The following is a 13,033-nucleotide window of genomic DNA, read 5'->3' as shown; positions in this document are numbered from 1 at the left end:
TGGAGAAAATAAACATTTGACCACCCTCACTATACCCTTCAGAGAAAATGTCTGCCACCTTGAATGGAGAAACTCTTCAGACTGCATGCCTAGTCCTATAACATCTTATTTATTACTCACTTTACTGTCTACAATCAATTTTATTGCATTCCTCTCACCTAACCTCTTTACTAAAACCTTTTTTTTATTAGTATATAATTTTATTGAAAGAGAGGGAATAAAGGTACAAAAGGCGGTCGAGATGACCAACCAAAATAAAAGAAAAGCAAAAAAGCCCCTAAGTATCACACATCATGTCTCATCTAAACACAAAATCTTCAAAGAAAACGCCCTTAAAATCAATTCTGTATAGTTGATTCCGTATCTTTGAAGACCCTCATGTTCCTTTCGAGCCGTATCCCCCAAGTAGTAGCAAAAGGAAGAAGCCTCCATTTGGCAAATACTTGCACATATCTTGCATATACACTCATTTAGTACATAAAGGAGTGAAAGGGTAGTAGGAGAAGTGAATTGGTAGCTGTGCATTTATGATCTAATTTCCACACTTGAAAGTCATCTTATTTTCGATGGAAAGGTCACGTTCATTTGATTAAAATCTCGATACTTGAGGTCTCTTTGGAGCACCAATCAGGCAATCACTACACCACCTTCATCTATTTTACTACACAAATCATTAAGATCTCTGTTATTGAGACAAACGAAAAAAAAAACCACCCCTCCCCAACATATGCTCCAGGATCATCCAAATATCTAATCATATTTTTGTTCTAAGCTTACTTGTAGTTCTAACCCTGAAGTATGACATTGAACCAACAAGTTGCCACTTGTGTCAGATCAAACTAAGATGGCTTAAAATATGAGAATGGCATTGAAACCAGCCAGTTTTCCACTTGTGTCAGAGCATACTAAGATGGCCAGCAACAAATTAACAATACAGTCGAGAGGATGACTTACAACCTTCCATTTGTCCAAATCATACTTATTCTCCATCATTTCCCATCTCATGAAAACTGTTGAATTTTCCCAACCTTCTTATAAACTAAATCAACATTTTAAAAGTAGATATGAAGTACATTGGGAATTCGAAATCGAAAAGAAAATTTTAGATTTCAATAGAGAAATAGTTCGAATTCCTAGCCAAAATCCGGGCTAAAAGAATAGAACAAACAGTATCTAGAAAAAAAAATTAAATTGCCTTTACCCTTTTCATTGACCCAAGCAGGTAAAGATAAATAGATTTTTTATTTTTTTTTGAAAAAAAGAAAAAGAAACGCTCAATGATACCATGAACCTCACTGTCTAACTTTTGAAGTTGCTTAGCAACCGTCATGGATTATAATTACATTAACAAATTAACCAGGAAACTTGACAGCATAACAAGTTTTCTATCCAAACTAACCAACAACCCAACAAAACCATTTACATTGTTGATAGAAACAAAAGACCGACCCAGCTTAGAATTCCATTTTGTACATAAATAAAAAAGGAAGAGTGGGATTGGATGCAGGAGAATATGTATACATGAAGGGGGTATTAGGGTAACAAACATTTAATTGCACATACATAAGAGCAAATCCATGGATGCCGTGCAAATGTAACTAGTTTTTCATAGGGATTTACTAGTGATGGCCTTTGTTCACAGAGAGAAACATATATAAAATGTTACCCACACTGCACAAAACTCAAGTCTAGGCTTAACAATAAGCAATGCTGCACTATTTTAACTGTTAATCACTCCTTATTCGATCAAAAAACTGAATCATCATCGTTGAAGCCTTATCCCAAAAATTTGGGGTAAGTAGGAACGAATCCTGCCCACCCATTCAATTTTGTCCCTCTTTTTCTGTTTATTGTAAGTGTATTCATATCTGCTTTCACTATCTCAATTCATGTCCTATTGGAAGGAGTGCTCAAACACAAGTCTCCACATGATGTCAAGGACTATGCACTTGACATGTGTCCTAGAGCATATGTTTTTTTGGTAATTTGTAAAATCTTGGTGTATATGAAGTTGTAATACCATATTTAAATTACCAAAACACCCTTACAAGGTCGAGCACAAAGGTCAAAATGACATCCCTACCCTTCCTTCTACTTGTGCGAGAAGCAATGGGATTACTCTAAGCAAGAAGGCTACTTGCATGGGCAACAATTTACCCATACAATTAGGGTGAGGCATAAGATAGTTATGTTGTGCTGCCCCATATTTAAATTACCAAAACACCCTTTTATGATCGAACACCTCGAAAAAAAAAAAAAAAAAAGAGGGACCTAGCATTCCTCTAACCAAAAAGGCCAAGACGCTGAGCCAGCCGAGGGACATTTAGCATTCCCACAGAATCACAAAATTGAAACTTGCAAGAGTTCAACCAAGGGTATTCTGGTAATTACAAAATAAAATTCATCCTTTTAGTGTCATATATGTTGGAAACTCACTAGTTTTATCTCCCTCCCTCTATATAAAGCCATATTCAAATAATACACACACACGCACATACAATCCCTTGTTCAAAAGCTTTTGACCTCCTAGGGTTTCTAATCACGCCAGTTTCAGGTGAAAATCTCGGATTCTTTCTGTTTCTAGATATGCTCACGTTCATGTTCTTGATATTTCTGATACTTCCTTTGATGCCTGTAAAGTGATTTTCGTTGATATATAGTTGCCTCTACTGCTTAAATAGTTGTACATCGTTTTAGGGTTTTGTAAATCCATTGTTTTGTTCTGCCATCTTGATTTTGTATTGGTGGCTTAATTTTGCAAATTGGTTGACCATAATGTTGGAATGATGTTCTGTTGCTTGGTTAGATTTGTGGGAAATAGAAAAAGTAGACCTCAGACGTTTCTTAGGTTCTCTTTTTATGTACTTATTGCTAAATTCCAAACTTCAACTGTGTAAAGTTTTTCTTACATCAGTTTGAGAGTTAGTATAAAAAAATTGCCATTTCTTAACATGAATCCTGATCTATTTCATGAATGGGGAAACAAGATTCATTAAGCTGGCTCCAAAATTTTGGGATAAGGTTTTGCATTTTTCCTAATAAAGAAAATTAACCGATTCTTTATTTATTGGTTTGGAAGGATTATGAGAGCACTTGGGATTTTGGTTTTAGGAGAAGAGTTAATGATTGAGAGGTTGATTCATGTGCTAGCCTTTTTAGTCGCTTTCAAAAATCCCTTTTGTCGGGTGTGGAAAAAAAGTCACGGAGGAGTTTTACCAATCTATAGCTCGCTCATCAAATACTGGTTTCCCATCCTCAAATATTCAGGGATCTAAAATCCCATCTAAGGTAGTTTTTTTTAATTTGGACATCCACCTTAGATAAGATATTGACCATGGATTACATAGTCCCACATGATCAACTTCTATTCTTTATGAAAAGCAAGTGGGGAATTCATAATCACCTCCACATTCATTGCGATTTTTTCATCATCTCATGAAATTTGGTCCCATCTTATTAGTCTTTTTGTATCAAGTGATTCTTCCTTATCAGTTGTTTCTCTTTTCCAAAGTTGGCAAGCCACACCCTTTATCTTGAGAAAGAGAATATTGTGGACTGTGGAGTTTAACCCCATTTGTGGTTTGCTGGGTCATCTAGAAGAGAGAAACATGAGGGTCTTTTAGCGTTTGTTTGGACCAAGAAAAATGATTTTTCATATCCTGAATTGGATTTTCTTTGACCCCATGGTAGTAAACCATGAGCCAGTTTAGCTTTTCTGTTTGTCTGACATTGATCATGACATGAGCTTAGTCTGCATGTTGGTTGTCTGATACTTGTGCAAGTCTATTCTGATGGATTAAGTAATTCAATTTTGTATTTTGCATTTAACATCAAATTAAGTATCACAAAATAAAGTCTTAACAAAAAAAAAAAATACTGATTAGAGAAAAGGGGAAAAAAAAAACTAAAACAACCTAAAAGAAAGAACAGCCATCCTAGGAGTTTATCATAAATATTTTAGGCCTCATTTTATTCTGGTGCAAACTCTTCGATGGGTTCAAGTGGTTGTTTGTAAGATTTCATTTTTAGGTCAAGAGTATTGTAAGGAAAATAAGTAGTTGTGGGTTTTGTTTGTCTTTCTTTGTTTTTCACTTTCTTTGCTCTCTCATTCTCTTTTGGTAGGCCACCTCGACCTCCTTTGTATCTTGCTCTTCCTATGGTTTGGTTTCATTACATTTACACATAAGAAAAGAAAAAAGAAATGGACTCTTTGTAAATATGTGGTAGACCCGATAGTTGAGAAACTAAAGGAAAATAGATTGAAATGGTTTTTTCAAGTGCAAAGAAGACTGATAAAACCCCCGATTAGAAGCAAATTGAAGATGGTAAAAAGTAAGGGAAGACCAGAAAAGATGTGGATTGAGGTAGTGAAAGTGGGAATGAACACATTTGGATTAATAAAAGACATGGCTTCATATAGAGTTGATTAGAGGAAAAGGATTCGTTCAGCCTACCCAGCTTCTTGGGATAAGGTTTTGACAACGATGATGATGCTTGTCATTCTTGGTATGTGATCAATGAGGATAACAGTGTCTGGAATTTTGATTAAGCAGATTTGAATTTTTTGTTAATAAATTGGTTGAACGATGCTTGCCTTATAATATGTAGGTCTTATTCAGAGACCGGGGTCTATCATGGAATACCATGTCCTTCAATCGACATAATGGATTTGAGTCTTTTTTCCATTTAATTGGATAAATGGGTTTCACAAAAATTGTAAGTTTGAAGATAGAAAGGGTTTTTATTAGAATAAATGATATTGTTGCACAATTCATGGATGCTTTGAAAGATTTCCATTACTTGAACACCAAAATATTTGGGAAGAGTTACTACACGGTTATTTTCTAAACTTCTTTAACATTGTAGCTTTTTTGTGTGTTCTTTTGTGAGTTTTCATTCATGAACACAAAAAAAAACCTCTAAGGGGGAAGAAACTATATCCAAGAATCAAGGAATCAAACAAAACAACATTAATCCACACCCACTTGCAGTGAAATTCCATATGAAAACTTTCAGCAAAAAACATCCATCTATAATCTCTAGAGAGCAATGACCACTTGAATGGAAGGCCTTTCGCATCAAGAATGATGACCCCCAACTCCTTACAGATATGAGAAACTGTATCATTTACAAAGAACCCACGCTTACAAAAGTTAAACTCTTGTTAAAGAAAGGAATGAAGAGAAGTTACAGAAGGAGAGCCCAACAAATTATAAAAAAATTTCTACTATTAGTTCATTTTATTTTATTATTTATTTTTTACTATTCATAGAAAATCACAAATTTGTAATCTATAGAAAACTCTCTTCTTTACCATTTTCGTGCAGTTTGAAGTTAGAGTTTAGTAGTTAGACTATTGTTAGGGAAGGTTTCTATTTTAGTTGAGTGTTCAAAATGTTTTACAGATGTTAGGATTCCTATAAGTTGTTTGATTAATAAGTTAGTGGATTTAAGAATATTAGTTGTCATTAGTTTCATATTCCTGAGTGGCTAGTTAAGGTGGTTAAGTTCACAAAATAGGTGGCTATATAAATATGTTGTAATTGCTTTAATTTTTGTGGAATGGAATGCCGATTAAATGTTGGTTCCTTTTAGAGGTGAGACCATGGTCAAAGTTTTGTGCAGTTTCAGAATGTTTCAGTGGAACATTTCGGTTTCGGCCAAGCCCGAAATGAAACATTGAATATTTCAAAATGTATTAGAATGTTTCGATTGAGACCATTTCAGTTTTTTTCTCGACTGAAACATCACATTAAACGAGATTTCAAACCTTGGGCAAGACTACCTTTTTTGTTGTTGTAGCAACTCCAAATCCATACTATAGGTATTTATGTGGTGAGACTTTATTTAAGAGTCGTGAGCATTTGACTACCCCACGTGGCATACTCAATCGACTACCTGATGTGACAAGTTTGAAAACTGTAGATCTAAGGCCTCAGAATACAAGGTTCCCTCGAGATACACATTTTTATGGGAAAGTGCGGCCATGTATCCCAAGGAGGGCAGATCTACAGTTGCCGAACTTGTCACATCCGGGTAGTCAATTGAGTTTGCCACATGGGGTAGTCAGATTATCACGATTCTTTACCTAATTATATACATGTATCATTCTTTATTTCCTCTATAAAACCTAGGCTTAAGAAAAAAATCTACAATCCAAACTCATCCGACTCTTTTGTAACTATAGAAATAACCTTATTGAAACAATCCTATGGTTCCTACCTTTTTAAATATCTTCCTTGTACAAGCCTTTACCCTAACCTTTATTTCTAGCTCCATTAACCGTAACCCCCTTTTTTTGAGCCCATTAAAACCCTAAATCCTTATTCAATCATTTCTACTTATAATCATGTTGTGATTACCTATCTTGTAGCAAAGACCTTTACAGTAACTTGTACACTTTAAGGATACCTCTCCAGATACTATGGCTGAATATATTAGCAACTTTGCCATCCAACCCCAAATTTCTACTCAACTTGAGCAGAATAACCATTCTCCAAAGGCTAGATTGTTCTACTCCAAATGACAAAGTCTTTGCTCAAAAGAGCAAAGTTCATTACTTACAACTTCCTAACCCCCCCCCCCCCCCCTCTCTCTCTCTCTCTCTCTCTCATACTTTTTGTGAATACACAACTGTGGGCGTATCAATTGAGATTTTTTTCCCCTTTGCATCAGAGCTTTGATTATTACTTCCCATAAATAAGAAATCCTTATTTCTAGACAATATTTCATCACATGTCTTTTAACTGCTCCTCTGGAATTTGGGCGAGTTAGCAGACTTACTTTAAGAGAGAGTCTACACTGCATTCACGTGTGTGCTTACTGATTGATGCAAAAGGTTGTTTTGGTGTGTGTAATGGTGTAATTGAAATCTGTTTCATCACTGATACACTATGTGTACATGATCTAGTCTAATGGAAAATATAAAGTAGGTTGTTTAGAAATTTTTCTTCCGTCTTTTCTTTATTATCGCGATTACTTTATGTTGAAATCCTCTGATGATTTACCTCCTTCACCTAGGATGATACGAGCAACATGCTGTAAATATTAGTACAAGTGAAATGTTGACACAGAGTACTCTTCCTAGTTCAATTGAAGCAGCTCTTTCTTTTGTATCTGACCACGGTAAATTGGACTTATTATGTGATCCGACACCCATTAGTGAAAGTTGGCAGAAGTCTCCAAAATGTGATGAACATCAAGGATCCATTTCAACTTGGGACGAAAAAGAAATTGCTGCTGATTCTCAAACTTCAATTCATTCAAGGACCTGTTCCAAATTATCAACTGTCAGCAATATGTGTGCAAGTTCTGCACCAGATATTGTGTACAAGCGAAGGAGGCTACAAAAAAACTCACCAGATATTGTGTACAAGCGAAGGAGACTGCAAAGGAACTCACTTTCTCTTTTGTCAGCTCAGGAAACAAACGGTACAGAGGGAAGTGATGGTTGTCTTTCCAATGTGACTTTTGAAGCTCCTTCACTGGCAGTTGAGAATGATGATCCTCTTGGCTCTCAAATCAAGAATGACATTTGTGGGCAGCTTTATCTACATAAGCTTGATGATGTTCCTTGTACAAAGATCAACAAAACGAAAGGTGTGAAGCTTGTTTTAAAGTCCAAGTCCAAGTCCAACGGGTATTTAGGTGGAGAAGAGCTAGTGTTTGATAAAGCTCCAAATAATGCCATATACAAATCAGCTTTGGAACACTGCATTGTAAACGATAGTTGCTCGTCATCAAAGTCTGACATAGACGATTCTGGGGATTGTTCCTCATCTGCTCTTTTGACTTCAGTGCTGTCGGGGGGAAATATCTCAGAGAAAGAACTATGCATCTCTATACTAAGAAGTCATGGGTTGCTTAAAGGAGTTTTTCCTGTCAGTAGTAGTACTTCTAATGCTATCCTGGGTATTAATGGTGGCAGAAACTGTTCCCAATCATGCCAAATATGTGGCGGTACAGAAAATCCAAAGAATATGCTAATTTGTGATAACTGTGAAGAGGCATTTCATGTATTTTGCTGCAACCCCAGAGTAAAGAAGATATCAGTTGATGAGTGGTATTGTCAGCCTTGTTCAAGAAAGAAGCACAAACTTTCACTAGAGAATACCACTGGAAATGGAGAAGAGTCCACAAATAGGAATGGAATATCAAAACGAAAATCAAGTCCTATATCATTCATGTTGAGAAACAGTGAACAATATACAACCGGTGTTCGAGTTGGTAAAGGATTTCAAGCAGAAGTTCCTGACTGGTCTGGTCCAATTTCCGATTCCAAGTATGTTCTATAAACGGTATTAGTTAGTTTTCATGGTTGCAAGTTGGTTGTGTGATGATGCATGTGAAATGCTTGCTTTTTGTATAAAGGAAAGTGAATGATTGGGAAACTGTTCCTAAAGGGAAAATGTAGTAATAACTGGTAAAGGATAGGAGGTCAGGTTTATGGTCTGAAAGTCCTGTCTTATCCGCTAAAGCTAGGTTAGCAGCCCTATGGATCACTAAGAACGCACTCCAAAGTTCTATCTTATTGAGGTCTTTTGAAATAACCAATGGACATTAAGAGCAAAATTAAAAATGGAGAAGAAAAACTGTATTCAAGATCATTTATCTCGAGTGCCGGAGTGAAAATGTTAGGCCATCTCTTCTACCAGCCACCAGCCAAATTAAACACTGTTTAGACACAATTCCTGGTGTCCGAACAAGACTTTTCAATTTGGAAGGTATTCTAATAATTGTATTTAGTGTTTAATGTTACATTATTTAGGCAAGATTGTTATAACAATGTGGATTTTGGTGTGTGGCCTATCTAAGTGCAAGACGATGGTATGTCAAGTATGCCGATCCATTTTCTTTTCTTTTTTCAGTTTTTGGAAGTCTAAGTAGGTTTTAATACTATGATTTGATTGTTTTGTTAAGTTTTTCTTTTCTTTTCTTCTGGTAGGCCTATTTTTAATTAGATTAGTAACTTGGTGAAGGCGGGATTCAAGCCTAAGTCTATGGTATTGGTATCATCACCCATCGACTTTACCAACTAAGCAAGCTGGCACCTGCTGTTTTGTTAATTTTATTGATTCACTTTGTCATAAATTCTGTTTAGTTTTTAATTTTAATAAATTTCTATAATCAGTTTGTATTTTTAGAATTTCCTCAAGATTGTTTACTCATAGCATTTGTAAATATAGACTCCTTTACTTTTAGAGTTCTCTCATGGTTAAATTTGAATACCACATTAGTGTATTGCAGGGTTTTTTTTCCTGAAATAGCAAGCAATGTATTTAACATCCCTGGCAATAGACAAAATGGTATCAAAATCACAATTCCCAGTTATATACTCCTAGGATTTATTTTTTCAGTTTATCAATCCACTTCTATTTTTATTTTATTTTGGAACTATTTCAGAAAGTATTTGCATATGTCAGAAGCACCTCTCTCTCAAATGCTATGTAGACTGAGATGTTTTTTCTTTTCTTGCAAGTGTCAGCTTGGGATTTGTAAACTTCTGAAGAGGCCCATTGTAATATTTTTTTCTTTTTTGGTTATAATTGTCAGGGAACAAAAATAAGTATATGATGATCTAACTCATTCTTGAACTTTTGAACCACGTTGTTTGAAAATTTAATACTGCATAATTTGAAATATCGACAAGAGATGAAAAAGGGGCAAATTAAAAGAAATTAAAATAGTGTGATTCAACTTTTTACATCAGAGGTGTCTCTACTAAATAACATAAAGTTACCCAACATGTGTGATTCTCTATTGGTGATGACAACATGACAAGATTATAATCTCCTTATGTGACAATCAGAGATCTTTGATTCACTTGCATGCCATGATTGAATTTTTTATAAGAACTTTGTCTTTATTAGATTTATCCAGTTGTTAATTGAATCTCGAATTTTTTTTTTTTTTGGTTACATGTCATAGAGGTCTTATTATTAGCCATGATACTTATTTCTTCTTGTTTTTTTGCATCTTTTTTCTGCAGTGATTATAATTTTTTTGGTGAACCGTTGGAAATGGATCCAACCAAGTATTGTAGTTTGTATGTAAGGTTTACTTACCTTTTTATTAGATTTGATTGCTATTAAATATCTTCAGCAATGGAGTTTTTGGAGTATAACAGAGAAATTTTGTCACCTTGGATTATTAGGTGTGGAATATCGATAAGTCATCCACGCCCAAATCTGTAGGGAATTGGCTTCAATGTCGAGAGGTCTTGGATGATGATACAGGAATCAGCAGCAAAGGAACTATTTGTGGAAAATGGCGCAGGTTAATTTATTTTGGAACAATCCCCCCCGTGCATTGTTGAAATTACACATCCTTTTCATACCATGAGTTAGGATGTTTTTTCTTGTAATTTTTGAAGCATTCATGCCTAAGTAGATCATGTTTTTAGGGTCTTTAACGACCTGTTGCATTCATGTAGGCTATCATTCTCCATTTTTGATGGATGTCTATTTCAAATTTTCTCTACACGAATGTGCATGTGCATATATGCACCTCACATGGTCATGTTGGCAAGAGTAATTTTAGGTGGCCTTACCTTGAAAATTTCAATTTAATTCCACTTTTTTTGTTTCCTCTCAACCCCCAATTAAATAATATTCTAGCAGCTAAAACATCTTTCTCCCAAAATGAATTAGATTGATGTCTTGTTTAGAACTTTTCCTTTTTATTGAATTTATTAAAAAAAAAAAATTCATTTAGTGCTCATTTAACAAGATGCGCCAGAGAGGCTCATATTCCACACCCTGACATCTTGCTTCAGGCTATTGAAAGAAATTGAACCCTGATTTCTCAATTATTAATTTTTTTACTTAAAATAATTTTAGTTATGAAAATTTGATCATAGCTAAATTTTATAAATTGCTTCATGTAATTTATTCTCACTAATGTTAGCATTCTAAACTTAGATTGTTATCACAGGGCTCCTCTTTTTGAAGTTCAAACAGATGATTGGGATTGTTCTTGTTCTGTTCTTTGGGATCCAATTCATGCCGGCTGTGCTGTTCCTCAGGTGAAATACCCATTTTAGTCCTCTTTCTTACATTATCTTAAAGTATTTTCAGATTTCATTTATTTTATTTTTTAGATTGTTCAAATTATTGAACAATTGGAGAACTTTGTTTATGCAATAGATGCATTAGATTTCATGATCGATGGAAACTTGCTTTTCCGTGTAGATTGAGCATTACATTAAAAAAAATAGCTTGGGTTCCGATATCGTATACTAGACGTCACAAATCCTAAACCTTGCCTGTCAAAATGGCAAAAAATGCATAGCTCTGGATGCTCATTCTTTTGTGTTATTTGCCCAATATCTATTGCAGTCAATGCAATTGGTTTTTTTTTTTTTTTTTGGTTTTTTTTCTTAGTAGTTTTCTATTGCTTTTACGTGAGTCGTTACTGCCTTTGTGGTGTCTATTTTAATTTCCTCTTTTTTTTTTTTTTAAATCCTCACAATCTTATTTTAATGCAATCGTGTTTTTAGGAGCTGGAAACGGATCAAGTCCTAATGCATCTAAAATATGTTGAGCTGGTATGTCTAAGCAATCCCTTAATAAGTTTTTCTGTTTAAGAAATGAATTACATATTTACATAGAACTCTTGGCTTGGCTAGTGTTTATGGATCAAACTGTGTAGTGAGTTTGGTTTGTTTCATAGGATGACCTTGTGTGTGTGTGTGTGGATATCTGCATTGTTGTAATCCTCAATACTTTTTCGATGTTGTGCAGCTAAGGCCTCGGCTATGTGCTAAAAAGCAAAAACTGGGTCTCTCTAAAAGTGATACAGAGGACATTAGAAGTAAAACATCAAAGAATGGAGATGACCCTTGAGAATTTATTCGAGTGTGCATAAGCCTTGATTCCCCAAATGTATGTTGTGCCGTTTTAGTCAACAATATATCAAAGGGGTATTCACATTATTGAGTCAAATTTTCCCCGCAATTGATAAATTCAAATGCATATCAGAATCTCTTTTATTTCCCCCTGTGTGTGTGTGTGTGTGTGTTTTGAAATCATTGTGTTTCATAAGGCCGACTTCATCTGATTTTGAGCCATGTTTACCTAGAAGTCTTCCTCTTTTTGACTGATTGGAAAAAAAAAATTGTATCGAAGACTAAAGACTGAATGTAAACCATCATCAAATAGAGTGGAGAGTATCAGCAAATTGTTAAAAATTTCCTTCATTGGTTGCCCTTATAAATGTGGAAGAGTCTCTAGCTCTGACACAATGTCAATGGTAGCTTTGGGCCTTCTTCATACAAGCACTTATTCTCATTATAATCCATTATGGGCTTGCTTGAGTTCTTCATACCAAATTCCCAATAATAACCTTCATAAAGGACTATTAAAAGATTGGATTTCCTGTCGATTATGTTTTCAAAGACCAATAAAGAAGTAAGCAGCTATTCTTGTATGGGGAACCAGGACATGCCTCATTCATTGAAGAGTTGAGAAAGTACTGACAGATCTAATACAATTCATCAAATCGAAAGGGGAAATGGTGAGAATTGAACTGATTTTCCCATTGAGGAAAAAAATAACACTGAGCGACGGGGGAACTGACAGATCCAATAGCATAGAAAATGGAAATTGAGGTAAATTCTTGTAATCATTTATTATCAATTACAACAGTACATTTTCATTGATAGGAGTAAAGATGAGTGAATTTTAATAATGAAATGCTGGATATTGGAACAAATCAAGGAATTTCTACAAGTAATTAAGGTGGGATTGAAAATGAGGTTTAATAGATAATAAATAAATAAAATTACTATACAGATTGTAGAGCTTGTGGATGACTGGTTTGGGGAAGAAAAACCAAGGGTTTTCAATTTCAGGTTCAAGATCAGGGCATTTAAGATCATTTTTCATCAGATAACAAGACAAGACTGGTATAAGGAGAAAATTTTGCTGGTTTGGAAAAAAAATTATTTCCAATACGATCAATTTTCTGATCTGAGAAATCTTTTTAAAGCATGCTGATCCAGTAAATTCCTATATATATATAAAAAAAAATTTGT

At 34.8% G+C, this 13,033-nt stretch overlaps 1 protein-coding gene across 3 annotated transcripts; it reads left to right on the top strand.

Annotated features, from left to right (window-relative positions):
• Positions 1–2,454: 2,454 nt before the first annotated feature.
• LOC147397521 (uncharacterized) lies at positions 2,455–12,054 on the top strand. 3 transcript variants are annotated; one of them, XM_086449247.1, is made up of 8 exons: positions 2,516–2,554; positions 4,609–4,716; positions 7,021–8,281; positions 9,989–10,049; positions 10,154–10,275; positions 10,933–11,023; positions 11,498–11,545; positions 11,742–12,054. In XM_086449247.1, exons 3-8 carry the CDS (start codon positions 7,062–7,064, stop codon positions 11,841–11,843), a joined length of 1,644 nt encoding a protein of 547 aa, XP_086305373.1. In that variant the 5' UTR covers positions 2,516–2,554; positions 4,609–4,716; positions 7,021–7,061; the 3' UTR covers positions 11,844–12,054. The 3 variants fall into 3 exon arrangements, with proteins under 3 accessions (XP_086305372.1, XP_086305374.1, XP_086305373.1); XM_086449246.1 differs by lacking the exon at positions 4,609–4,716 and having other exon boundaries at positions 2,455–2,554; XM_086449248.1 differs by lacking the exons at positions 4,609–4,716; positions 10,933–11,023; positions 11,498–11,545; positions 11,742–12,054 and having other exon boundaries at positions 2,455–2,554; positions 9,989–10,045.
• Positions 12,055–13,033: the final 979 nt, after the last annotated feature.

This window comes from Akebia trifoliata, chromosome 8 (assembly GCF_017979445.1).
Source record: "Akebia trifoliata isolate Shusen 1 chromosome 8, ASM1797944v1, whole genome shotgun sequence".
NCBI classification, from domain to species: Eukaryota; Viridiplantae; Streptophyta; class Magnoliopsida; order Ranunculales; family Lardizabalaceae; genus Akebia; species Akebia trifoliata.
The sequence above is the reverse complement of the archived record's forward strand: the minus strand, read 5'-3'. Positions and strand labels throughout refer to the sequence as shown.